This window comes from Orcinus orca, chromosome 3, assembly GCF_937001465.1.
Source record: "Orcinus orca chromosome 3, mOrcOrc1.1, whole genome shotgun sequence".
Classification (NCBI taxonomy): domain Eukaryota; kingdom Metazoa; phylum Chordata; class Mammalia; order Artiodactyla; family Delphinidae; genus Orcinus; species Orcinus orca.
The window spans coordinates 14,532,152-14,559,608 of NC_064561.1; the positions used below are offsets into that span (position 1 = coordinate 14,532,152).

At 37.9% G+C, this 27,457-nt stretch overlaps 1 protein-coding gene across 5 annotated transcripts in view; it reads left to right on the plus strand.

Moving 5' to 3' along the window:
- Window positions 1-19,213, plus strand: part of NLRP3 (NLR family pyrin domain containing 3) — a 56,219-nt gene extending 37,006 nt beyond the window's left edge. For 3 of the 5 annotated variants that reach the window (XM_033401624.2, XM_049708577.1, XM_004277644.4), the window contains 3 exons: window positions 14,534-14,704; window positions 15,210-15,380; window positions 18,531-19,213. In XM_033401624.2, coding sequence (XP_033257515.1) covers window positions 14,534-14,704; window positions 15,210-15,380; window positions 18,531-18,630 — 442 coding nt within the window. In that variant the 3' untranslated portion in view covers window positions 18,631-19,213. Of the gene's footprint in view, window positions 1-14,375; window positions 14,705-15,209; window positions 15,381-18,530 lie in introns of those variants that run through there. The other 2 variants (XR_007476769.1, XM_049708578.1) reach the window with 2 other exon arrangements.
- Window positions 19,214-27,457: the final 8,244 nt, after the last annotated feature.

Sequence of the window (27,457 nt, forward strand, 5' to 3'; positions counted from 1 at the left end):
ATATATGCGTTAAAGTACGATATTTGTTTTTCTCTTTCTGACTTACTTCACTCTGTATGACAGTCTGTAGATCCATCCACGTCTCAACAAATGACCCAATGTCATTCCTTTTTATGGCTGAGTAATATTCCATTGTATATATGTACAACATCTTCTTTATCCATTCGTCTGTCGATGGGCATTTAGGTTGCTTCCATGACCTGGCTATTGTAAATAGTGCTGCAATGAACATTGGGGTGCATGTGCATTTTTGAATTGTGGTTTTCTCTGGGTATATGCCCAGTAGTGGGATTGCTGGATCATATGGTAATTCTATTTTTAGTTTTTTAAGGAACCTCCATACTGTTCTCCATAGTGGCTGTATCAGTTTATATTCCCACCAACAGTGCAAGGGGGTTCCCTTTTCTCCATACCCTCTCCAGCATTTGTTGTTTGTAGATTTTCTGATGAAGCCCATTCTAACTGGTGTGAGATGATACCTCATTGTAGTTTTGATTTGCATTTCTCTAACAATTAGTGATGTTGAGCACTTTTCCTTGTGCTTCTTGGCCATCTGTATGTCTTCTTTGAAGAAATGTCTATTTAGGCCTTCTGCCCATTTTTGGATTGGGTTGTTTGTTTTTTTAATATCGGCATGAGCTGTTTATATATTTTGGAGATTAATCCTTCATCCATTAATTTGTTTGCAAATATTTTCTCCCATTCTGAGGATTGTCTTTTTGTCTTGTTTTTGGTTTCCCTTGCTGTGCAAAAGCTTTTAAGCTTCATTAGGTCCCATTTGTTTATTTTTTTTTTTTATTTCCATTACTCTAGGAGGTGGATCAAAAAAGATCTTGCTGTAATTTATGTCAAAGACTGTTCTTCCTATGTTTTCCTCTAAGAGTTTTATAGTGTCCGGTCTTACATTTAGGTCTATAATCCATCTTGAGTTTATTTTTGTGTATGGTGTTAGGGAGTGTTCTAATTTCATTCTTTTACATGTAGCTGTCCCGTTTTCCCAGCACCACTTATTGAAGAGACTGTATTTTCTCCATTGTATATCCTTGCCTCCTTTGTCATAGATTAGTTGACCATAGGTGCGTAGGTTTACCTCTGGGCTTTCTATTTTGTTCCATCGATCTGTTTCTCTTTCTGTGCCAGTACCATATTGTCTTGATTACTGTAGCTTTGCAATATAGTCTGAAGTCAGGGAGTCTGATTCCTCCAGCTCCATTTTTTCCCCTCAAGACTGCTTTTTCTATTCTGGGTCTTTTACATCTCCATACAAATTTTAAGATTTTTTGTTCTAGTTCTGTAAAAAATGCAATTGGTAATTTGATAGGGATTGCATTGAATCTGTAGATTGCTTTGGGTAGTATAGTCATTTTCACAATATTGATTCTTCCAATCCAAGAACATGGTATATCTCTCCATCTGTTGGTGTCATCTTTAATTTCTTTCATCAGTGTCTTATAGTGTTCTGCATACAGGTCTTTTGCCTCCCTAGGTAGGTTTATTCCTAGGTATTTTATTCTTTTTGTTACAATGGTAAATGGGAGTGTTTCCTTAATTTCTCTTTCAGATTTTTCATCATTAGTGTATAGGAATGTAAGAGATTTCTGTGCATTAATTTTGTATCCTGCAACTTTACTAAAGTCACTGAGTAGCTCTAGTAGTTTTCTGGTGGCATCTTTAGGATTCTCTATGTATAGTATCATGTCATCTGCAAACAGTGACAGTTTTACTTCTTCTTTTCCAATTTGTATTCCTTTTATTTCTTTTTCTTCTCTGACTGCCATGGCTAGGACTTCCAAAACTATGTTGAATAATAGTGGTGAGACTGGACATCATTGTCTTGTTCCTGATCTTAGAGGAAATGCTTTCAGTTTTCCACCATTGAGAATGATGTTTGCTGTGGTTTTGTCATATATAGCCTTTATTATGTTGAGGTAGTTTCCCTCTATGCCCACTTTCTGGAGAGTTTTTATCATAAATGAGTGTTGAATTTTGTCCAAAGTTCTGTCTGTATCTATTGAGATGGTCATATGGTTTTTATTCTTCAATTTGTTAATATGGTGTAGCACATTGATTAATTTGCGTATACTGAAGAATCCTTGCATCCCTGGGATATATCCCACTTGATCATGGTGTATGATCCTTTTCATGTGTTGTTGGATTCTGTTTGCTAGTATTGTGTTAAGGATTTTTGCATCTATAATCATCAGTGATATTGGTCTGTAATTTTCTTTTTTTGTAGTATCTTTGTCTGGTTTTGGTATCAGGGTGATGGTGGCCTCAGAGAATGAATTTGGGAGTGTTCCTTCCTCTGCAAATTTTTGGAAGAGTTTGAGAAGGATGGGTGTTAGCTCTTCTCTAAATGTTTCATAGAATTCACCTGTGAAGCCATCTGGTCCTGGACTTTTGTTTGTTGGAAGATTTTTAATCACCGTTTCAATTTCATTATTTGTGATTGGTCTGTTCATATTTTCTATTTCTTCCTGTTTCAGTCTTGGAAGGTTATACCTTTCTAAGAATTTGTACATTTTCCCCAGGTTGTCCATTTTATTAGCATAGAGTTGCTTGTAGTAGTCTCTTAGGATGCTTCGTATTTCTGTGGTGTCTGTTGTAACTTCTCCTTTTTCATTTCTAATTTTATTGATTTGAGTCCTCTCCCTCTTTTTCTTGATGAGTCTTGCTAATGGTTTATCAATTTTGTTTATCCTCTCAAAGAACCAGCTTTTAGTTTTATTGATCGTTGCTAATTTTTTCTTTGTTTCTATTTCATTTATTTCTGCTCTGATCTTTATGATTTCTTTCCTTCTGCTAACTTTGGGTTTTGTTTGTTCTTCTTTCTCTAGTTCCTTTAGGTGTAAGGTTAGATTGTTTATTTGCCATTTTTCTTGTTTCTTGAGGTACGCTTGTATAGCTATAAACTTTTCTCTTAGAACTGTTTTTGCTGCATCCCATAGGTTTTGGATCATCATGTTTTCATTGTCATTTGTCTCTAGGTATTTTTTGATTTCCTCTTTGATTTCTTCAGTGATCTTTTGGTTATTTAGTAATGTATTGTTTAGCCTCCATGTGTTTGTGTTTTTTACGTTTTTTTTTTTCCCTGTAGTTCATTTCTAATCTCATAGCGTTGTGGTCAGAAAAGATGCTTGATATGATTTCAGTTTTCTTAAATTTACTAAGACTTGATTTGTGACCCAAGATATGATCTATCCTGGAGAATATTCCGTGCGCACTTGAGGTGAAAGTGTAATCTGTTGTTTTTGGATGGAATGTCCTCTAAATATCAATTAAATCTATCTGGTCTATTGTGTCATTTAAAGCTTCTGTTTCCTTATTTATTTTCAGCTTGGATGATCTGTCCATTGGTGTAAGTGAGGTGTTAAAGTCCCCCACTCTTATTGTGTTACTGTCGATTTCCTCTTTTATAGCTGTTAGCAGTTGCCTTATGTATTGATGTGCTCCTATGTTGGGTGCATATATATTTGTAATTGTTATATCTTCTTCTTGGATTGATCCCTTGATCATTATGTAGTGTCCTTCCTTGTCTCTTGTAACATTCTTTATTTTAAAGTCTATTTTCCCTGATATGAGTATAGCTACTCCAGCTTTCTTTTGATTTCCATTTGCATGGAATATCTTTTTCCATCCCCTCACTTTCAGTCTGTATGTGTTGTTAGGTCTGAAGTGGGTCTCTTTTAGACAGCATATGTATGGGTCTTGTTTTTGTATCCATTCAGCAAGCCTGTATCTTTTGGTTGGAGCATTTAATCCATTCACATTTAAGGTAATTGATATGTATGTTCCTATGACCATTTTCTTAATTGTTTTGGGTTTGTTTTTGTAGGTCCTTTTCTTCTCTTGTGTTTCCCACTTAGAGAAGTTCCTTTAGCATTTGTTGTAGAGCTGGTTTGGTGGTGCTGGATCCTCTTAGCTTTTTCTTGTCTGTAGAGCTTTTGATTTCTCCATCGAATCTGAATGAGATCCTTGCCAGGTAGAGTAATCTTGGTTGTAGGTTCTTGCCTTTCATCACTTTACATATATCATGCCACTCCCTTCTGGCTTGTAGAGTTTCTGCTGAGAAATCAGCTGTTAACCTTATGGGAGTTCCCTTGTATGCTATTTGTCATTTTTCCCTTGCTGCTTTCAATAATTTTTCTTTGCCTTTAATTTTTGCCAATTTGATTAGTATGTGTCTCAGTGTGTTTCTCCTTGGGTTTATCCTGTATGGGACTCACTGACCTTCCTGGACTTGGGTGGCTATCTCCTTTCCCATGTTAGGGAAGTTTTCGACTGTAATCTCTCCAAATATGTTCTCGGGTCCTTTCTCTCTCTCTTCTCCTTCTGGGACCCCTATAATGCAAATGTTGTTGCATTTAATGTTGTCTCAGAGGTCTCTTAGGCTGTCTTCATTTCTTTTCATTCTTTTTTCTTTATTCTGTTCTGCAGCAGTGAATTCCACCCTTCTGTCTTCCAGGTCACTTATCCATTCTTCTGCCTCAGTTATTCTGCTATTGATTCCTTCTAGTGTAATTTTCATTTCAGTTATTGTATTGTTCATCTCTGTTTGTTTGTTCTTTAATTCTTCTAGGTCTTTGTTAAACATTTCTTGCATCTTCTCAATCTTTGCCTCCATTGTTTTTCTGAGGTCCTGGATCATCTTCACTATCATTATTCTGAATTATATTTCTGGAAGGTTGTCTGTGTCCACTTCATTTAGTTGTTTTCCTTGGGTTTTATCCTGTTCCTTCATCTAGTACATAGGCTTCTGCCTTTTCATCTTGTCTATCTTTCTGTGAATGTGGTTTTTGTTCCACAGGCTGCAGGATTGTAGTACTTCTTGCTTCTGCTGTCTGTCCTCTGGTGGAGGAGGCTGTCTAAGAGGCTTGTGCAGGTTTCCTGTTGGGAGAGACTGGTCCTCTCTCTGCTTACTTTGCCTGTCTGTTCTTCCATGCTATTTACTTAATCCGTTAGAGCTCTTAGGGTATTAGTTATAATTATTTTAAATGCCTGGTCTGATAATTTCACATTCCTGCCATATCTGACTCTGGTTCTGATGTTTCCTCTATTTCTTCAACCTTTATTTTTTGCCTTTTAAACTGTTTTGTAACTTTTTCTTGAATCCTGGACATGATGTACTGTGTAGCAGGAACTACTCTAAATAGAACTTTAGTAATGTGATAATGAAGTGTGGGAAGAGTTGAAGCATTCTATAATCCTATGATTAGGTTTCAGTCTTTTAGTGAATTTATACCTCTGGACTGTTAATTCTCAGTGTTTTTCAACTGCTTCTCAGTTTTTTTCCCCCCTTCTTAGCAGAACAGGATGCCTAGAGTAGGCTGAAGCTGAGTATTTCCCTTCCCTAAGATCAGTTAGACTAATAATATCCCAGCAGGTTCAGCTTTGGGCAACTATTTTCTCTTGAAGACAAGTATTGTTGAAAAGAACAGAGTTTTCTGGTATATAGGCATACGTTAATTTATTGGTCTTTGTTTTATTGTGCTTCACAGACATTGCAATTTTTACAAATTGAAGGTTTGTGGCAACCCTGTGTCGAGCAAGTCTATTCGCACCATTTTCCAATAACATTTCTTCACTTTGTGTCTCTGTGTCACATTTTGGTAATTCTCACCGTATTTCATACTTTTTGATTATTATTATATTTGTTATGGTGATCCATATGATCAGCAATTTTTGATGGTTCCACTGTAACTGTTTTAGGGGCACCACAGACCGCACCCATATAAGTCAGTGAACTTAACTGATAAATATTGTGTGTGTTCTGACTGCTCCACAGATTGACTGTTCCTGTGTCATCTCTCTTCCTCTCAGTGGGCCTCCCTATTCCCTGAGACACAACAATATTGAAATTAGGCCAATTAATAACCCTACAATTCTTCTAAGTGTTCAAGTGAAGAGTCAATCAATATGGCAAACTTCATGGTTGTCTTTAAAAAAAAATTATTGAAGAGTAGTTGATTTACAATGTTGTGTTAGTTTCTACTGTACAACAGAGTGACTCAGTTATACATATGTATACGTTCTTTTTCATGTTCGTTTCCATTACGGTTTATCACAGAATGTTGAATATAGTTCCCTGTGCTCTACAGTAGGACCTTGTTGTTCACTGTTGTCTTATTTCAAGACATTGCCACAGCCACCCTAAACCTCAGCAACCACCATTCTGATCAGTCAGCAGACATCAACACTGAGTCAAGACCTTCCACTAGCAAAGATTATGATTCACTGAAGGCTCAGACGATGGTTAGCATTTTTTTAGCAATAAAGTATTTTTTAATTAAAGTATGCATATTGTTTTCTTTAGACATATTGCTATTGCACACTTAGTAGACTACAGTACAGTGTAAACATAACTTTTATATGCACTGGGAAACCAAAAAATTCGTGTGACTAATTTGGTTGCAATATTTGTTTCATTACAGTAGTCTGGAACCAAACTGACAATATCTCTGACATATGCTTGTATTTTAAAATGGTTCCTTTACTCCTCCCCATACTGGAAGCACAGAGGGATTTTCCCCTGATATTTAATGTGAGAACTTGGTTGAGCTCCTGAAGGTAAAACTCACAAAAGTATGCAGGTCCCCTTATGACGGGGTCCTCTGGTGTTTTTATTGTTCAGACTTGTCCAAAACTAGCCTTTATTTATTTGTCAATTACAATTCAGGTTTTCCTCCCTGGGCACTGATTCCCTCAGAGGTTTAAGCTCATGGGTTTCAGGAAGTTATGATTCTTTGTATTTTCCTCTGTGTCTCCCCAATTTTGGGGCAGCAAATTGTGCTGTGGCCATACTTCTCATGGATTTAAGAAGTATTGTTGATTCGTCAGCTTGTTCAGCTTTTACCTTGTTGTTAGGATGGAATGGCAACTTCTAAGCTTTCTACATGCTGGCCTGGAAACTGGAAGTCCTGCTTGTGAGTTTTTTAATTACAAAAGTAATACATGCTTAGTGTGAAAATGTTAAATAATACAAATACATGAAGTAAGAATTGAAAGCTCCTTTTCAGCTCACTTCCCGAGAGAACCATTTACAGCAGGCTGATGAGCAAACTTCCAGACATTTTGTTATACATGAACAATCATCCATCCATTTATCTGTCCATCTACCCATCCATCTTAATACACTCTGTGTATTGGTTTTCTAGGGCTACTGTAATAAAGTACCACAAAAGGAGTGGCTTAAGCGACATTTATTTTTACTTTTTTTCTTTCAATTTTATTGGCATATAATTGAAGTACAGCACTGTATAAGTTTAAGGTGTATAGCATAATGACTTGACATACATGTATTGCAAAATGATTACCACTGTTAATATCCATCACTTCATATAGTTACAAAAAATGTTTTAGAATTACTGTCTTAACAACTTTCAAATATACCATACAGCAGTGTTATCTATAGATATTACTTTTCTTTTTGATGACGGCCATTTTAACAGACATGAGGTAGTATCTCATTGTGGTTTTAATTTACATTTCCGTGGTGAGTAGTCCTGTTGAGCAGCTTTTCATGTACCCGTTGGCTATTCGAATATCTTCTTTGGAAAATATCTATTCAGGCCCTTTGCTCATTTTAAAATTGGATTATTTGCTTTTTTGTTATTGAGTTATATGAGTTCTTTACATTTTGTATATTAACCTTTTATCAGATACATGATTTGCAAATATTGCCTCCCATTCTGTAGGTTGCCTTTTCATTTTGTTGATTATTTCTTTTGCTATGCAGAAGCTTTAGTTTTATGTAGTCCCATTTGTTTATTTTTAATTTTGCAGCTAATACTTTAGGAGTCATATTAAAAAAATATCATTACTAAGACCCATGTCAATGAGCTTTGTTTTCTATATTTTCTTCCAGGAATTTTATGGTTTCAGGTCTTATCTTTAAGTCTTTAATCCTATTCGAGTTGATTTTTGTGAGTGATGTATGAAAGGGGTCTAGTTTCATTCTTTTTCATGTGAATATCTAATTTCCCGAGCACCATTTATGGAAGAGATTGTCTTCTCCATTGAGTATTCTTGGCTCCTCATCAAATATATGTTGACGGCGTATTCATGGAATTATTTCTGGTCTCTGAATCCTGTTCCATTGGTCTATTGTCTGTTTTTATGCAACTATGATACTGTTTTGATTACCATAGCTTTACAATATACTTTGAAATTAGGAGATATGATGCCTCTAGCTTTGTTCTTCTCTTTCAGGATTACTTTGGCTATTCTGGGTCTTTTATGGTTCCATATAAATTTTTTTTTTATAATTTTGAAAATGTTTATTTGTTTATTCACACCCATATAAATTTTAGAAGTGTTTTTTCTACTTCTGTGAAAAATTCCAGTGAAGTCTTGATAAGGATTGCATTGAATCGGTAGATGTCTTCAAGTAGTATGGACATTTTGATGATATTAATTCTTCCAATACATGAACAAGGGATATCTTTCCATTTGTTTGTGTCTTCTTAAATGTCTTTCACCCATGTCTTATAGTTTTCAGTGTAGAGATCTTTCACCTCTTTCATTATGTTTATTCCTAAGTATTTTATTGTTTTTGATGCTACTGTAAATGGGATAGTTTTCTTTATTTCTTTTTTATATAATGTTATTAGTGTATAGAAATGCTACTGGCTTTTGGAAGGCAGCTATGCTCACCACTATACCACCAACGCTACATGAAATATTACTGACATTTGTATGTTGATTTTGTATCCTGCAACTTTACTGAATTCATTGATTAAATCTAACAGTTTTTTGGTTGAGTCTTTAGGATTTTCTATATAAAAATCATGTCATCTGTAGAGTCAATTTTACTTCTTCCTTTCCAATTCTGATACATTTATTTCTTTTTCTGGCCTGATTGCTCTTGCTAGGAATTTCAGTACTATGTTGAATAGGAGTGGGGAAGATGGGCACTTTTGTCATGTTTCTGATTATAGAGAAAAGCTTTCAAAATTTCACGTTGAGTATGATGTTAATTGTGGGCTTGTAATATATGGCCTTTATTATGATGGGGTATGTTCCTTCTATACCTAATTTGTTAAGGGTTTTTATCATGAACAGATGTTGAATTTTGTCAAATGCTTTTTCTGCATCTACTGAGGTGGTCATGTGATTTTTTATTTCATTTTATTAATGTGATGTATCACATTGATGGATTTGCATATGTTGAACTATCCTTACATCCCAGAGATAAATTCCACTTGATCATATTGCATGATTCTTTTTTTTTTTTTTTGGCTGTGCTGGGTGTTCATTGCTGCGCATGGGCTTTCTCTAGTTGCAATGAGCAGGGGCTACTCTTCATTGCAGTGCATGGGCTTCTCATTGTAGTAGCTTCTCTTATTGCAGAGCACAGGCTCTAGGCACACAGGCTTCAGTAGTTGTGGCACATGGTCTCAGTAGTTGCAGCTTGCAGGCTCTAAAGCACAGGCTCAGTAGTCGTGGTGCACGGGCTTAGTTGCCCCGCGGCATGTGAGATCTTCCTGGACCAGGGATTGAACCCGTGTCCCCTGCATTGGCAGGCAGATTCTTAACCACTGGACCACCAGGGAAGTCCTGCATGATTCTTATAATGTGCTGCTGAATTCAGTTTACTAGTATTTTGTTGAGAATTTTTACATCTATATTCATCAAGGAAATTGGTCTCTGGTTTTCTTTTCTTATAGTGTCTTATCTGATATCAAGGTAATGCTGGCCTCATAAAATGAGTTAGGGAGTGTTCCCTCCTTTTTGAGGTTTGGAAAAGTCTGTGGAAAATTGGTGTTAATTCTTCTTTAAATGTTTAATAAAATTCAGTAGTGAAGCCATCTGGTCCTGGACCTTTTTTTTGCTCAGAGTTTTTTTTTTTTTTTTTTTTTTTTTTTTTCTGATTCAATCTCCTTACTAGTAATTAATCTGGTTAGATTTTCTTTTTCTTCCTGATTCAGTCTTGGTAGCTTGTATGTTTCTAAGAATTTTTCCATTTCTTCTAGGTTGTCCAGTTTGTTATAGTTGTTTGTAGCAGTTCTTATGATCTTTTGTATTTTTGTCATATCAGTTTTAATGTCTTCTCTTTGGGTTGTAATTTTATTGATTTGTGTTTTCTGTCTCTCTCTCCTTTTTTTCGGTGGGGGGGGGAGGTTTCTAGCTAAAGGTTTGTAAATTTTATCTTTTCAAAGGTCCAACTCTTAGTTTGTTATTTTTTTCTATTATTTTTCTACTTTTTATTTTACTTATTTCTGCTGTAATCTTTTTTTTTTTTTGTGGTATGTGGACCTCTCACTGTTGTGGCCTCTCCTGTTGCAGAGCACAGGCTCCAGATGCATGGGCTCAGCGGCCATGGCTCACAGGCCCAGCTGCTCCATGGCATGTGGGATCTTCCCAGACTGGGGCACGAACCCATGTCCCCTGCATCGGCAGGCGGACTCTCAACCACTGCGCCACCAGGGAAGCCCTGCTGTAATCTTTTATTTCCTTCCTTTTGTTAACTTTGGGCTTTGTTTATTCCTCTTTTTCTAGTTCCTTGAGGTGTAGAGTTAGTTGTTTAATTAAGATCTTTCAATTTTCTTGATGTATGCATTTATGGCTAGAAACTTTCCCATTAGAAATGATTTTCCTGCATCCTATAAGTTTTGGTATGTTGTTTTTAATTTTTTTTTCACTCAAGATATTTTATTGCCCCTATAATTTTTCTTTGACCCATTGGTTGTTCAGAAGAGCATTGTTTAATTTTCATGTATTTTTGAGTTTTTCAATTATCCTCCTGTTATTGATTTCTAGTTTCATACCATTGTGGTCTGAGAAGATACTTGGTATAATTTCAATCTTCTTGAATTTGCTAAGACTTGTTTTGTGGTTTAACATATGATCTATCCTAGAAAATGTTTCATGTGCACTTGAGAAGAATGTTCTGCTATTGTTAAAATGTTCCAAACAAAATTTATTTTGTCTTAATAATGGAGGCTAAAAGTCCAAGATCAAGGTGTCGGCAGGATTTGTTCCTCTGACAGCTGTGAGGAAGAATATGTTCCATACTTCTCTTCCCGATTCTGGTGGTTTACCGGCAATCTTTGACATTCCTTGGCTTGTAGGTGTATCACCTCAGTTTTAGCCTTCATCTGCACATGGTGTTCTCACTGCGTTGGTGTGTGTCTATCTTTGAGTTTAAATATCTCCCTTTTATAAGGATATCAGTCATATTGGGTTAGGGCTTACCTTAATGACCTCATTTTAACTAATTACGTCTTCGATGACCCTACTTCTAAATAAGGTCATATTCTGAAGTACTGGGGGATAAGACTTCAACATATGAAATGTTGGGGGACATGATTCAACCCCAAACACTCTTGTCTATCCAAACTGGAATCATTATGAGACCATTTTTCCATGATTTACTTTTTTCATTTATTGTGGACACATTGCCATGCTGGTATATACAGATCTACAGATTTTGGCATAATGCTCTATACTATACATTATGGTAATATATTTAGCTGCTCATTGAATAATGAACCTTTGGATGAGTTTCTACTTTTTCACTATTACAAATAACTCTGCAGCAAGCATATTTATATATACAACTTTATGTGTGTGTATTTGTTTTCAGACAGATACCTACAAGTGGAATTAATGAGGCAAAACTTTTAGGCATTTTATATTTTGTTAGGTATAGCCAACATTTCTTTTCTTGAACTTTAGGTCTTTCTCTCTGGCTGCATGTTGCCCCTGCCCCTTCCACAATATTACACAAGCATTACACACTAAGCATTTGCAAAATTCTTTATTTCTTGTAACTTTTTTCCCACCCCTCTCCTTTTTCTTGTCCTCTCTATTCTGCCTTGTTGAATAGTGGGACTTTCCAGAGAGCTGACAAGTAAACAGAGGCTAATTCTAATCTTGTGTTTACTTTCAATTTTCTCTGCCTCTCATCTTCCTTTTACATAACAACAGAGGGAATTTTCTGAAATGCAAATTTGATAATACTGGGCTTTCACTCAAAAAACTTTCAAACGTTCTTCTTTGAAATCAGGGTAAATTTGGTATATCTTAGCTTGGCACACAAGGCTATCCCTGATCAGCCCTAGATTGCTGCTTCTTCCCTCTTGCCTACCACACCTTTCACTCTTTTGAGTCATACTGAAGTTTTAGTTCTAAGAACCTGGCCCACTCTTTCACCCTTCCTCACCCTTGTATACCATTTTCCTTTTGCCTGAGGGTTACCCTTACTCTCCCATTCCTACTGACCATCTAGAAAACTCCTTCTTATTCTTCAACTGATTTCTTTGATCCTCAGTTTTTCTATTTAGAAATAGATATAAAAACAACACGTGCATCTTTGTTTTGTAATAATTCAATGAAGTAATCCTATTTAAAGTCATCATCACACAGCCAAGCAGTTAATAGATACTCAATAAATGTTAAATCTTCTTCCTCAATTTTCTTTGTGAGACATTTTTGTGACATAAGACATATCATTAGTAAATTTTAAAAAAAATCAGTAACAAGATAGTACATGGAAAGACATCTATGTTCAGTAAATGTAGATCTGAGTCGAATGGATTGGGTGAAACCAAGATATATGATGTTGGTTACATTCGTCTAATCTAGTGGTTTGGTTGGTAGGGCTTGGTTGTTTGATTTTCTAAACATTTCATTATGTACTCTATGTACCCATCACTCAGTCTCAGTGGTTACCAACATTTTGATAATCCCGATGTGACTTATTCTTAACAAAACCACCCTATCTACTTGTAATTGCTGCCACTTCACTTCTCCTCAAATAGCTGTTCCTAATACTTTTTAGCCCTTTTCTGGAAATAGTAGTAAATCTTACTATTCTGTAACTTTCAAAATATTCTTTCTTTTCCTTTTTGAGGACCATCTCTAGTCTTCTGGAATGGTCTTCATCTTTGCCAGTGTCTTAGTCTATTTGGGCTGCAGTAAAAAAAATACCATAGACTAGGTGGCTCAAACAACCAACATTTATTTCTCACAGTTCTGGTGGCTGGAAATCCAAGACCAAGGTGCCTGTAGATCACCTGGTTCCTGGTGAGGACTCTATTCTTGGCTTGCATACAGCCACCCTTGCTGTGTTCTCACATGGTGATAGTGGGGAGGCAGCTCACTGGGGTCTCTTTTAAAAGGGCACTAATCCCATCATGAGGAGTCTACCCTCAAGATCTAATCATGTCTTAAAGCCCCCACCTTCCATTGGATTGGCCAAAAAGTTCTTTCGGATTTTTCCATAAGATGTTACAGAAGAACCCAAATGAACTTTGTGGCCAACCCAATAATACCATCACATTGAGAGTTAAGATTTCAACATACGAAATTTGGAGGTGGGGGCACTACAAACATTCAGTCTATGACAGCCAGAAATCCTGAAAATCCCTTCTGTATGTTCACTGAAGATCCTCTGATAACATTCTCCTTAGCTAGAAAGAAGAACTTACTATAACCCACTCAGTTGTTTTTGTTCATCCCTCTTGGGCTTCGTTTCCCTCTTTGTCTTGCTTACTCAGTCTTTTCTGTTGTGATTCATTCTTGACTGGGAAGATGGAGACTAGCGGATGGATAATTATTTCTGTTTCCTTTTGGTCATCTGTTCATGCTATGCTGTCTGAACCACTTCTTTCTGTCTTTCTGTTTTTTCTGATTCTAAGGCACCTTGGAACTTAAAAACATGTCGTTGTTAAGAAGGAAATGTGACCACATGAGATATTCTTAAATCAAAGCTTTGTTGAAGGCCTAGCACATGTGACTTTCTGTATACTGTATATTACTCTCTGAGCTTCTAGGCAGGAGTGACACAGCTCTCCATTTCAGAGCCCTTATGCTCTTGTTAGGTGATAGTATATTCTCAGCTTGACCCAAGAGTAGTACATGAAAAATCTTAGTTCCACTGCAAATAATGCAAACCTAGGGCTTTGTACTCTGAGAGGCCATTTAAAAGGCAGAAGTTAGTGTGCAATGGACAGAAGGGCCAATAGAGCAGGGGATGGCTCTAGAAGGTGTAAGTCTGGGTCCCCTCTCTACCAAATACTCTCTCTTTGACCTTAAAAGGAACACATGATTTGATGAGCTTCAGCTTTCTAATCTGTAGAAAATATTCAATAGTTACAGCTGCACTGCCACCTTGCTTGGTTGGTATAAGAATCAAATAAGGTAGGCCTCTGCAGTGTTAATATAATAATAATGAGAATTATTAGTAAGAGACAATCTGGGATGTCTTTCTGGAAGAAGTGGTAGTGAGGAACACGTATGGTCAGAGGGAATACGTGTAAGAAGGATGAATGTGGAGGGAATGCGGATCAGTTTGCTGCTTTTGCTCTGTCTCTCCTGCTGATCCCAGGAAAGCATCTGCTAAGAAATCATTTGTCTCTCTTATGGGGCAAGAGATAGAGAGTCTTGCTCTCCTCAGATTATATCCAAGATGCTGGCCTTTAACTTGAAGCATGAAGCTTTTCAGATAAAATGAAGTTCCTGTGTTGAGACAGCTGTGCAATGTTCAAGGAAGTCTGGGCACTGAGGATTCTTCTCCCTGTTCCTTCTACAGGTTGGTGAATTCTGGCATTACATCAGGTGGTTGTGTAGCTCTGTGCTCGGTGCTCAGCACAAACAAGAATCTCACACACCTTTACCTACGGGGCAATGCTCTTGGAGACGTGGGGGTCAAGCTACTCTGTAAGGGACTCTTACATGCCCACTGCAAGCTTCAGGTGTTGGAGTAAGTCTCTGAGCTTATTACAGTGATGGGAATGCATGGTGGCTACAGGGAAGGGGATAGTTGAGGGGAATGTTGATGAGATCATCTATATCTGAGAGTCTTCCTAGGGCTTGGCTTCTTACAGGATTATGGGACTAGGAGGACCTGTACTTTTAGTTGGTGTAAAGGTAAATACTGAAGTTCCTTTCACCATAAATCTCTCTACCACAAAAGAGTGGGGGTGGTATGGCACTAGTGTTTTAGGAAAATCTGGGGGGGAGACACAGAATTTGGGAAAAATCATTTCATAAACTGCTGTTAATCATTTGAACTACAAAATCCAGTAGACTGGAAAAAATATTCTCATCTGAAGAGGAGAGTATGATAACCCTTGGCACATAAGACAGTTCCAAGCTTGTTAATCCTGAGCCTTTCCTGCATTTGAAATATTGCAGGCTAAGATCTGGAAGACCTGTGGAGGATAATTTAAGGGGACATTTTCTTGAAATCACCTTCTTTCTTGCAGATTAGACAACTGCAGCCTCACGTCACACTGCTGCTGGGGTCTTTCCACACTTCTGACTTCTAACCAGAGCCTGCGAAAGTTGAGCCTAGGTAACAATGACCTGGGTGATCTGGGGGTCATGCTACTCTGTGAAGTGCTGAAACAGCAGGGCTGCCTCCTGAAATGCCTGAAGTAAGTGTGCTCTGTAGAGATTTGTGTGGCAGGGCTCCTATTGCTAAGGAAAAGTTGGCCAGTTTGCAAAATCCAAGTTGGCTTCATTTGCACTCTGGGTGAGGTTGGGCCTGGGCCAGCTGCAGATTTATATATGTATACAATAATTGAGTCATGAACTATGTATTCAATTGCATCCAGACATTTAGAATAATCAAGGTTCATCTGGGTGTGAAAAGACCTTTCATCCATATTCCTGAAAGAAACACAAGTCCCAATGAAAAATAGCCAAAGAGAATTGTATTTCTGTGCAAGGTATCATACTTTGTAGAACTAGACCTGTCCATGGGTCATCCTTACTGCAAAGGTCCTTGCGTAGTAGGGGTGTTGTTGGTCTTGTTTCGGAGAATTTCTAAATAGAAAGTGCTCCAGAAACATCAAGATTAGAAATTCCATAAACTTTGGCCTGTCTTCAGGGTGTTGGGACCGTTGGCTCCTTTCCATCATCAATGATACCACTGAGGTACACATTACCTCGCTAGTAAAAGCTTCCTAATTAGTTTCATAAGTTCTGTCAGCTCTGACGATCACAGTCTCCACTAAAGACATTCCTTTCACTTGGTTTTAGGGTCAACACACTTTCCTCTGGATTTTCTCCTACTACATTGGCTGTTTCTGCTCAGTCTCCTCTGGCATCCCTTCATCATTCTGACCTTTACATACTGAATCCCCAGGACTCAATCACTGGGTTAAGTTTTCTCCTTTGCACTTTCTCCCTTGTTTACATCATAGTCTAGTCTTCTGGTTTTATCATATATGTGCTGTTCCCCTCCCCCCAGTTCATATCTCCATGAATTCCATGTTCAAATGCTTGTCTCACCTTTCTACTTGGATGTCTAATAAGCCTCCCAAATTTCACATGTCCAAATCCAAACCTGTGCTGTTCCCTTCTGTCTAAAATCTGCTTCTTCCCTATCTCAGTCAATGGTAACTCAGTCTGAATTGTTCAGGTCAAAACAATCCTGGTGTCATCTTTGACACATCTTTTTCCTTATGCACATATCCAATCCACTGGCATGTCCTGTTAACTCTGCTTTCACAGCATGCCCACTCATTGACCACTTTTGCCAGCTTCATGGCTCCTACCCTAGTTCAAACCATCGTCACCTCTTGTCTGGACTGCCCTGGTATCATTCTGTCAGGCTACTCTGCATCTACCATTGCAGATGGAGGGTGTAGCTAAAACATCAGAGCATATCACTCCGACTAACATGCTTCTATCACAAAGTAAGAGCCACAAACTCATGGCAGTGTCTAAGGCCCCATGTGATCTGGCTCCTGCTGGTTTTGCAAAGTCATCTTCTAACGCTAGTTCCTTCTGCTCCACGCACACTGGTTTCCTTGCTATTTCGAAAAACACTGTCACCTCCGAAACTATGCACTTGCAGTTCCCTCTGCCTGGAACTTCCCCCCTTTGATATCCACATGCCTTATTCCTGTGCATCATTAAATTCTCTGCTCAGGGTTTTCTCTGTGAGTCTGACTGTAACCATCCCACTGAAAATAACAGCCCAGCATGCCTTTCCTCTTCTCTGCTTATTTTCCTCCATAGCGTTGACCATCATAATACATGCTATATCATTTTCTTGTTTATTTATTATCTATATCTTACCCCTAGTTTATAAATTCTGTTAGCCCAGAAATTTCTGTCCTTGTCCATGGCCTTAAGGCTGAGAACCAATTGGAATAGAGGTTTGAATAAACAGTAGTTCAGATCAGCGTTGTATCCTTGTGTGGACAGAGTGGAGCATGTTTCTTGCAAGAAAAGCCATTTCTAGAGCTAAGAGAAATAGGAACAAAAGGAATTATTGGTCAGGATGAAGCTGGGGACATTGCTGTATGTGGGCTAATTGACCTAGCCCTGAAGGACACTCTGGAGATAAGGTACAGGCTCAAAATAGACTGGGGAATCCATGGATGCAGTCAACCTGTCTTGTGAGCTCAGGTTGCCATAACAAAATAGCATAGACTAGGTGCCTTAAACAAATCATAGACATTTATTTCTCACAGTTCTGGCAGCTGGAACACCCAGGATCATGGTGCTGGCTGATTTGGTTTCTAATGAGAGCTCTCTTCTGGGCTTGTTGTGTCCTCATGTGTACACAGAGAGAGAGAGAGAGAGAGAGAGATAGACAGAGATAGACAGAGAGTGTGTGCTGTGGTATCTCTTATTATAAGGGCACTAATCCCATCATGAGGACCCACCCCCATGACCTCATCTAACCCTCATTACCTCCCAAAGACCTCATATCCAAATACCATCACATTGAGGGTTAGGGCTTTAACATATGAATTTTGAAGGAACACAAACAGTCCATAACACAACCAAATCAAGATTATTAGAAATGATTCAGGACAAAGGGTATGATTTCTTAGTTAAGTTGCAAGGGAAATTTAAAAAAAGAGAAGGAGGAAGAACTGATATCAAAGAAGACTTGAGAGGCATACCAAGCAATGACAATGTGTGGACCTTTTCTTTTTGGCTGCATTGTGCGACTTTCAGGATCTTAGTTCCCCCACCAGCAATTGAACCTGGGCCATGGCAGTGAAAGCACCAAGTCTTAACCACTGGATTGCCAGGAATTCCCAATGTGTGGACTTTATGTGGCTCCTGATTAAATGAACATAATATAAAAGTTTTATCAGACAGTTGAGGAAGTTTAAACACTGATTGGACATATATTGATATTTAGAAATTATTGTTAACTTTTTTGGATGTGCTAATGCCATTGCAGTTATGTTTTAAAAGACTGCATTTAGTTTCACACATTGAAATACTTATAGATGCATGAACTGCTGTGTTTAAGATAATCCACTGATGTGAGGAGTGGGTGGGTGATAGATGAAACAAGATTGGCCATGAGCTGTTAACTGTCAAACATGGGTAATGGGATTCATTATACTATTCTCTCGATATCTGCACATGTTTAAACATTTCCAAACTCGAAGGTTAAAAATATTGAATATCACAGAAACCACATTAGGCATGAAGTGCAGCATTGGAAAGCTTAGACGTGTGAGGCTAAGTGAGGAGATGAGATTTTTAAAGCCAAAAACTGAAAGTGTTTATTTGAAGAGTACAATCCAAAGCTTCTCTATTTACTTTTACAGGTTGTGTGGAATGTATTTCAATTATGATACAAAACGTGCGTTAGAAACACTTCAAGAAGAAAAGCCTGAGTTGACCATTGTCTTTGAGCCTGCTCGGTAGTGGTGGAAGCAGGGCTGCCAGACGCCAAGGTTCTTTGCCTCCCCTGCCATCTAGGTGTGGATAAGTGGTAGTGAATACTCCTCCAGCAGGGTTAAGACCACCACACTGTGATTCTTCTGGTCCAGTGAGGAAGAGTGGAAGCTTGCTGATGGTGCCTTTGCCTAGAGGATGTGAGCATCTCCTTTACCTCTGGGTTGAAGACACCAGGGCACTAAAGTCATCAAACAACACAGGTCTCACCATACTGCCTCAGTCAGAGGATGTGTTCCTCTTGGTGACCTCATGTAACTAACTCATTCAATAAAGCACTTTTTCTTTCTTTTCCTCTTTTTGCTCTAGCTCTCCTTTCCCTCATATCTTGGCCCCCCCCCCCCTTTTTGGTTACTTTTGACTGTATCATTCCTCCTGCCATCTTTCTCTTAACTGACCGGAACAGAATGAGTTAACTGTATATTATGTTGCAATTTTGTGGCGGCAACTTATTTATTTTTAATCTTTGAACAGTTATATTTTCTAATAAAATAATTCATTTTATTGTATTGTAGCTGGTTGAAAATTTGGAAAATAGAAAAACTTTATTGTATTTATTGAGTTAATTTGTTTCCTTTCCTTAATTTTAAGAGAGGGTGCCTAGAAATCTTTTTACTTATTTATCTAAACTACTAAAGATAAATTAAATTGCTTCATGTATTAAAAAAGTCTCTTTGCCAAACGATTCAATTGTAATGAATAAGGAAAAAAAATGTCTTATCCTAACTCTGATGGTTGAAATTTCAGCTCTGGTAGGACAGGAGGTTGAAATCATGCAAAAGAAAGTTTTAGAGTAGAGGGAGCCTATATTCATAAATAGAAGTATTACGTAGAAAATGCATTTTGCCTTCAGTTATAAGAGCTTATCTTGGATTTATCACATTCCAGGAGCATTTCATCTACCACACTTCACATAGCATTAAATCATTAATATATATTGAATGATTGCTTCTCCACACAGGGAGCAACTCTTAAACCACATGGAATTTTTCAGGATGGAAATACCACTTCCTTTTTCAAATGAGTCATCTAGACCTCTGCTTGTCAAAGTATAGCCTATGGACTGTTGATGTAAGGAGATTTTGCAAGAATGTAAATCAATCAAATTACTAAGTATGCTTTTTAGATGAGCTGACTTTTTTCATGATAAGACTTTTTCAGTAAGGGAAGCAGTATGTGATTTATATTCTGGTGCAAAGTCTTTTTCTAGTCTAGGACTAGCACTTTTGAGTAACTCTGATCTCTATATTTGCTTTTTTGCATCTTAGTGAAGTGAGATATTGCAGACTGCCTCTCTGCCACAAACACCTTGACGTGCAGGATAAAACACAATGAGAAAAACACAGCTAAGCTGGAAAGACAGAAGAAAAATTTCTGTTCATTAAGATCTCAAAACTGGATTAAGAGTTTACCTTTCAGTGGTCAAGAGGAATATCTTAACAGATAAATACCCCACAATATAACTATTAATTTGGAAAATTCCATGAGGTTTTCCACACTAGTAGAACTAAAAAATAAGTAAAGGTGATGGACAGAAAATCAATATACAAACATCAACACGTGCAGTTGGAAAGAAATCATTCGTTGCAACCATCACAATTAAAATTGGGTGAGACATGAAGCAGCAATGGGTGGTAAAACCTAATAGGAAATTTAAATGATAAGCAGTATTCTTGTGTAGTCTGAAATTATCTTTTTACAGCTGGCTAATCAGTTGCAAAAGAAAAATAGTAACTATATAAAGGGCAGAAATTGGACAGTACCTGACCATCAAATAAAAAATATCAGTGAGGGCAGGTGGATGTCTGCTTTCAGGTGAGATGACTTGAGATGGAACCAATATCACTACTGTGTGTTTCTGTTTGAGAACCTGGAATTTAATCATCAGCAAACACCAGACAAACTCCAAATGAGGAAGTTCTATTAAAAGGGGGAGGGGACTATATTCTTCAAGAATGTCAATGTCAGTGTTGACAATGGGTAAATCTTGGGGTGGGAGGGTTATGGAATTATTCTTTAGACTGTTCTTATTCTTGCATCTTTTATGTACATATGACATATTTCCAAATAAAAGGTTTAAATAATCAAAACAGCAGTATTTCTAAGCACTTGCAATTTAAAATGTAATAAAATCCTATTAATCAAGGAACTTCCTTGCTGGTGCAGTGGTTAAGAATCCACCCACTAATGCAGGGGACATGGTTTCAAGCTCTCATCTGGGAAGATCCCACATGCTGCGGAGCAGCTAAGCCCGTGCACCACAACTACTGAAGCCCGTGCACCTAGAGCCTGTGCTCTGCAACAAGAGAAGCCACCACAATGAGAAGCTCACACACTGCAACGAAGAGTAGCCCCTGCTCGTCACAGCTAGAGAAAGCCCATGCACAGCAACGAAGACCCAACGTAGCCAAAAATAAATGAATAAATTTATTTTTTAAAATCCCATTAATCGTAGCAATAAGAGTTATTAAGTATGCAAACAAAAGAAGAGCAAAGAGCATTTTTCTCACCATCCAAGTCTACAAAGATTTACCCACTACAGTCACTGACCAACAGTGCACTCTGTGTTTCAGACAGAGGAAATTTAAGATGACAACAGGATGCTCTGTGCTTTGGACAAACAGGTTCCTTAGATAGTTAGATGTAGCTCAGGAAGAGTTTTAATAAACCCAGTTTCTTTCATCTTCTCATAGAAAGAAAAGCACGTTAATCATTAACTTGAGATATCTGTTCTTTATGACTAGCAGTAATCTTTTACCAAGATGTATACTTGACTACATGCATTCCCTAGCCAAAAAAAAAAAAAAAAATCACATATATACTGGCTTCTTCCCCTACTTCTTTGGAGCAGTTCCTCAGAACTATCTGAGAGGCTGTCTCCTGGGCTATAGTCTTCAGTAAGACCCTGAATAAAATTTAACTTGTGTGTTTTTCTTTCAGTCAATATTTACCTGGAGTGAATCTCTTAAAAATTAAAAGTTGTAAAAAACCATACAAAAGAGGACCTGAATGAATGGAGAGATGGAGATATATGTCATATTCACGGATGGGAAATTTCAAAGGCATGACAATGCTATCTATTCCTCCTCTCAAACTAAAATTCAATGCAATTGTCATTAATATACTGACAGGAATTTTCACAGAACTGAGTAAGATAATTTCTTAAATGTATAAGAAAAATAGGGATCAAAAAATATCCAGCAAAATTTGACAACGTAGGAAGCTTGCCACACTAGATATTAAAAAGCTATAAAACTGATTGATGTAGTATAGGCAGGATAGAGTTCATGCACAGGCATAGGCATGCATGGAAATGTAATTTGTGATATTGAAAATGTTGAGGAAAGGAAGAACTAGTCAACCTGGCTGGGACAAACAGCCATGCACATGGTAACATTGTATTTCTGCCTTATATCATACAAATAAATTCCAAAAGTAATGAAGACACATTTTTTTTTAAAGGTTTTAATTTTATTTATTTATTTATTTTTGGCTGTGTTGGGTCTTCGTTTCTGTGCGAGGGCTTTCTCCTGTTGTGGCGACCGGGGGCCACTCTTCATCGCGGTGCACGGGCCTCTCACTGTCACGGCCTCTCCTGTTGCGGAGCACAGGCTCCAGACGCACAGGCTCAGTAGTTGTGGCTCACAGGCTTAGTTGCTCCGCGGCATGTGGGATCTTCCCAGACCAGGGCTCGAACCCAGAAGACACATTTTAAAAGTAAAGCTACATGTACAACAATGTGACTATAGTTAACAATACTGTATTGTATAATTGAAGTTTGCTAAGTGGGTAGATCTTAAGTCTTCTCACCACACACACACACAAAAGGAAAAGTGCAGCTATGTGAGACAATAGATATGTTAATTAGCTTGATTGAGATGATTGTTTCACAGTGTATACTTATACCAAAACATCACATTGTTTTCTACATATCTATCTAATTTTTGTCAGTTATAACTCAATGAAGCTGGAGGAGGACAGAATGACAGGAAAGTGCATTACATGACATAAGCACATTGACACAGATCATTAAATTCACAGAATGCAGTCACAATAAAAGCACATTGTTTTCTTCAGGGAAAAAAGTATAAACACTTTAGAAGAAAATAGAGCAAAACGTGTAAGTTTAGGTAATGTGCTTCTTGAAATAAATATAAAATACACAAAGTATAAAGGAAAGGTTGATAAACTATAAAATGTAAAACTTTTGAGCATTGTCGTAAAGATAAAATATTAGCTCCAGCTTGAAACCTCTTGTGCCCAGTTCTGGGTCACATTTCACTCCAGCCATTGTTGTGCTCACCGGCTGCACACAGATGCAATATGGTAGTATGTCAAGTCAGAGGTATCACCTATCTTTCTTTGCCTTTCAGCCATGAGGCTTCTCTGATACTCCATGGGACATTTGCTGAACAACCCCATGCTGCCCAGCCTGCCAATACAGCAAAGCTAATGCCCTTGAGCAACAGGGGTGGAGACCACTATGAAGGTTTCCTCTTCCTTTCAGTGATACATTCTACATGCTTTTCAGAAGGCCTTGCTAGGACTGAGACCCTGTAACTTACTGCAGGGGCCAGCTTATTACACCTCCCTTGTGTTTGCTTTCCTTCTGTTATGGATTATGTCGACTTGAATGAAAATGCGCAACGCAACAACTGTGAGCGTAATTTATTCAGTGTCTTACTGAGGTCTATAGCCTGGGAGAGAGCCTCTAAGATCGCTCTGAGAAACTGTTCTGAAGAGGTAACGGGGGAGGCCCACATACATATGATTTTGCTAAAGGGTACTTGTAATCAATCACACATCTCAGTAGAAGATTGTTGCTAGTTGCCGAGAACAAATATCTTAGTGGTTTTAGTGTTTTTCTAAGTATGGGAAGATGCAAGAATTTGGGTTCATAAAATTTTCTCCTGAAAATACCTAACTATCTGAAGGCTTGTTCTGCCAGTTTTCCCAGAGTGCCTCATTCCTGATCTCTGCCCTGAATTGCTTTCAAGTTGTATTGAAGGTCAGCCACTACAGTGGCTAATGACTTAATTCTTGTAGAACCAGTGGCGAGTGACATTCTTTAGTTTGCAGTTACATTGTGTTCCCTCGACCCACAACCTGTCTCAATTCATATGTTGAAACCCCAACCTTCAGTAACTCAGAATGTGACCCTATTTGGAAAGAGGATCTTTATAGATGTAATTAGTTAAGGTGGGAACATGCTGGAGTAGGATGGGCCCTAATTCAATATGTCTGGTATCCTTGTAAAAGGGTAAAATTTAGACACAGACATAAACACAGGGAAAACATCATGTGCAGATGAAGACAGAACTCTACAAACCGAGGAATGCCAAGGATTTTCAGCAAACCACCTGAGAGACAGAGACAGAGACAGAGACAGAGACATGGAGCAGATTCTTCCTCATAGCTCTCAGAAGGAATCAACCTGGCTGACATCCCGGTCTCAGATGTCTAACCTCCAGAACTGTGAGATACTGCATTTTTACTATTTAAACCACGCCGTTTGTGACACTTTGTTATGACAGTACTAGTAAACTAATACAATTTGTAATAGCAAAATGTTTAGTCAGGTTCAAATGGTAACACTCACTCTCAGAACTGATGTGTCGCTAGCAGCCAGTGGAGCTTTTCCAGTGATGAAACTTTATAGGAATATTTGTAGAAATGGAGGAGGCTCACCCTACTCCCGTATGTCCTCATCTTAACTAATTACAACTGCAATAATGCTATTTCCAAATAAGGTCACATTCTGGGGTACTGGGAGATAGGTCTTCAATATATAAATTTTGGGGGCCACAAACTCATAAGTGTGCTCTCTCTGGCTCTCCAAATTCATGTTCTTTTCACATGTAAAATACATTCACTGTATCCCAACCTCCCTAAAGGTCTTCACCCATTCCACTATCCAAGCTCATCTGATTATCATCTAGAATTCCCTGGCAGTCCAGAGGTTAGGACTCTGGGCTTTCACTGTCAAAGGCCTGTGTTCAATCCCTGGTTGGGAAACTAAGATCCTGCAAGCTGTGCGGTACGGACAAAAAAAATACATCATCTAAATCAGGTATGGGTGAGACTTGAGGAATAATTCATCTTGAGGCAAAATTCCTGTCCAGCTGTGAACATGTGAAACTGAACATCAGGTTATGTACTTCCAAAATATAATGGTGGGACAGGCATAGGATAGACATTCCCATTCAAAAGGAGAAAAATCAGACGGAAACAAATAATCACTTGTCCCAAGCAAGTATGAAACCTGACAGAACAAATTCCATTAGATTTTAAGTCTTGAGAATAACCTGCTCTGATTATGTACTGCCCTCCTGGTCACAGAAAAGTAGATTACCTCACCCCCTGGGCCTGTGCTCTCTGGACCCTGGTGGCAATGGCAGCTTGTCAAATTCTGAACCACCAATACGATCAGTCTTCCATTTTCTTGTAGGATAACATGTATTCCTAGACAGATAGCTCTGTTGGCCCATTTCTTGCCTCTGGAATCCTAGAAATCTGACAGTCTTCTTTATTTTATCCTGTTTCTGTCTCCTTTAGTCCAATCTGTCAGTATTTCTCCTGATAGAACATTCACAAAAATCTTGTTGGTTTCCTATGAAATTCATAGGAGTCCAAATCATCAAACAAGAGGGACCTTTATACATCTTTCCTGGACAATGACAACTTTATTCCTGGTTTCTACTGAGATAGTTGATTGGATCCATGAGTCACATGCCTAATCCCTTTAGCAAACAGTTGTCAGTCACATTCTTGATCCTGTAGCTTAAACTACACAACACACACACACACACACACACACACACACACACACACACACACACACACACCTTGCATGAAAGCATGCATGCATTTCTGTTGAACTTAAGTTTAATTTGGGAAAGAATCACAGTTTTGTGATATGTCATGCCATCTGTAAACATTGTATATCTACCCCATTATTCTCCTTTTCTATCTTTCAGTAATGTTTAGTTATTTTTTCAATATGTATCTCCCTCAGTTTTAAAAATTAACTTTATTCCTATATACTCTAATATCTTTGTGGCCTTTACAAATGGGGTTGCATTTCTATTGCATTTTATAATGTCAGTGTTGGATTGTGAAATTGCTGTATATAAATAAATATTTATCTATAGCAAAACAATTAGATTGAATATTCTAGTGGTTTGTCTAATGAATTTGCTTGCTTTTTCTATGTAGATATCACCTTCAAATAATAATAATTCTGATCCTTCCTTTCTCTTTCTCCTACATCTTTTTTTTTTTACATCTTTATTGGAGTATAATTACTTTACAATGGTGTGTTACTTTCTGCTTTATAACAAAGTGAATCAGTTATACATATACATATGTTCCCATTATCTCTTCCCTCTTGTGTCTCCTTCTGTCCCACCCTCCATATCCCACCCCACTAAGTAGTCACAAAGCACTGAGCTGATCTCCCTGTGCTATGTGGCTGCTTCCCACTAGCTATCTGTTTTACGTTTGGTAGTGTATATATGTCCATGCCATTCTCTCACTTTGTCACAGCTTACCCTTCCCCCTCCCCATATCCTCAAGTCCATTCTCTAGTAGGTCTGTATCTTTATTCCTGTCTTACCCCTAGGTTCTTCATGACATTTTTTTTTCTTAAATTCCATATATATGTGTTAGCATACAGTATTTATCTTTCTCTTTCTGACTTACTTCACTCTGTATGACAGACTCTAGGTCCATCCACCTCATTACAAATAGCTCAATTCCGTTTCTTTTTATGGCTAATATTCCATTGCATATAAGTGCCACATCTTCTTTATCCATTCATCCGATGATGGACACTTAGGTTGTTTCCATCTCCGGGCTATTGTAAATAGAGCTTCAATAAACATTTTGGTACATGACTCTTTTTGAATTATGGTTTTCTCAGGGTATATGCCCAGTAGTGGGATTGCTGGGTCATATGGTAGTTCTATTTGTAGTTTTTTAAGGAACCTCCATACTGTTCTCCATAGTGGCTGTACCAATTCACATTCCCACCAACAGTGCAAGAGTCTTCCCTTTTCTCCACACCCTCTCCAGCATTTATTGTTTGTAGATTTTTTGATGATGCCCATTCTGACTGGTGTGAGATGATATCTCATTGTAGTTTTGATTTGAATTTCTCTAATGATTAATGATGTTGAGCATTCTTGCATGTGTTTGTTGGCAATCTGTATATCTTCTTTGGAGAAATGTCTATTTAGGTCTTCTGCCCATTTTTGGATTGGGTTGTTTGTTTTTTTGCTATTGAGCTGCATGAGCTGCTTGTAAATTTTGGAGATTAATCCTTTGTCAATTGCTTCATTTGCAACTATTTTCTCCCATTCTGAGGGTTGTCTTTTGGTCTTGTTTATGGTTTCCTTTGCTGTGCAAAAGCTTTGAAGTTTCATTAGGTCCCATTTGTTTATTTTTGTTTTTATTTCCATTTCTCTAGGAGGTGGGTCAAAAAGGATCTTGCTGTGATTTACGTCATAGAGTGTTCTGCCTATGTTTTCCTCTAAGAGTTTGATAGTTTCTGGCCTTACATTTAGGTCTTTAATCCATTTTGAGCTTATTTTTGTGTATGGTGTTAGGGAGTGATCTAATCCCATACTTTTACATGTACCTGTCCAGTTTTCCCAGCACCACTTATTGAAGAGGCTGTCCTTTCTCCACTGTACATTCCTGCCTCCTTTATCAAAGATAAGGTGACCATAAGTGTGTGGGTTTATCTCTGGGCTTTCTATCCTGTTCCATTGATCTTGATTTCTGTTTCTGTGCCAGT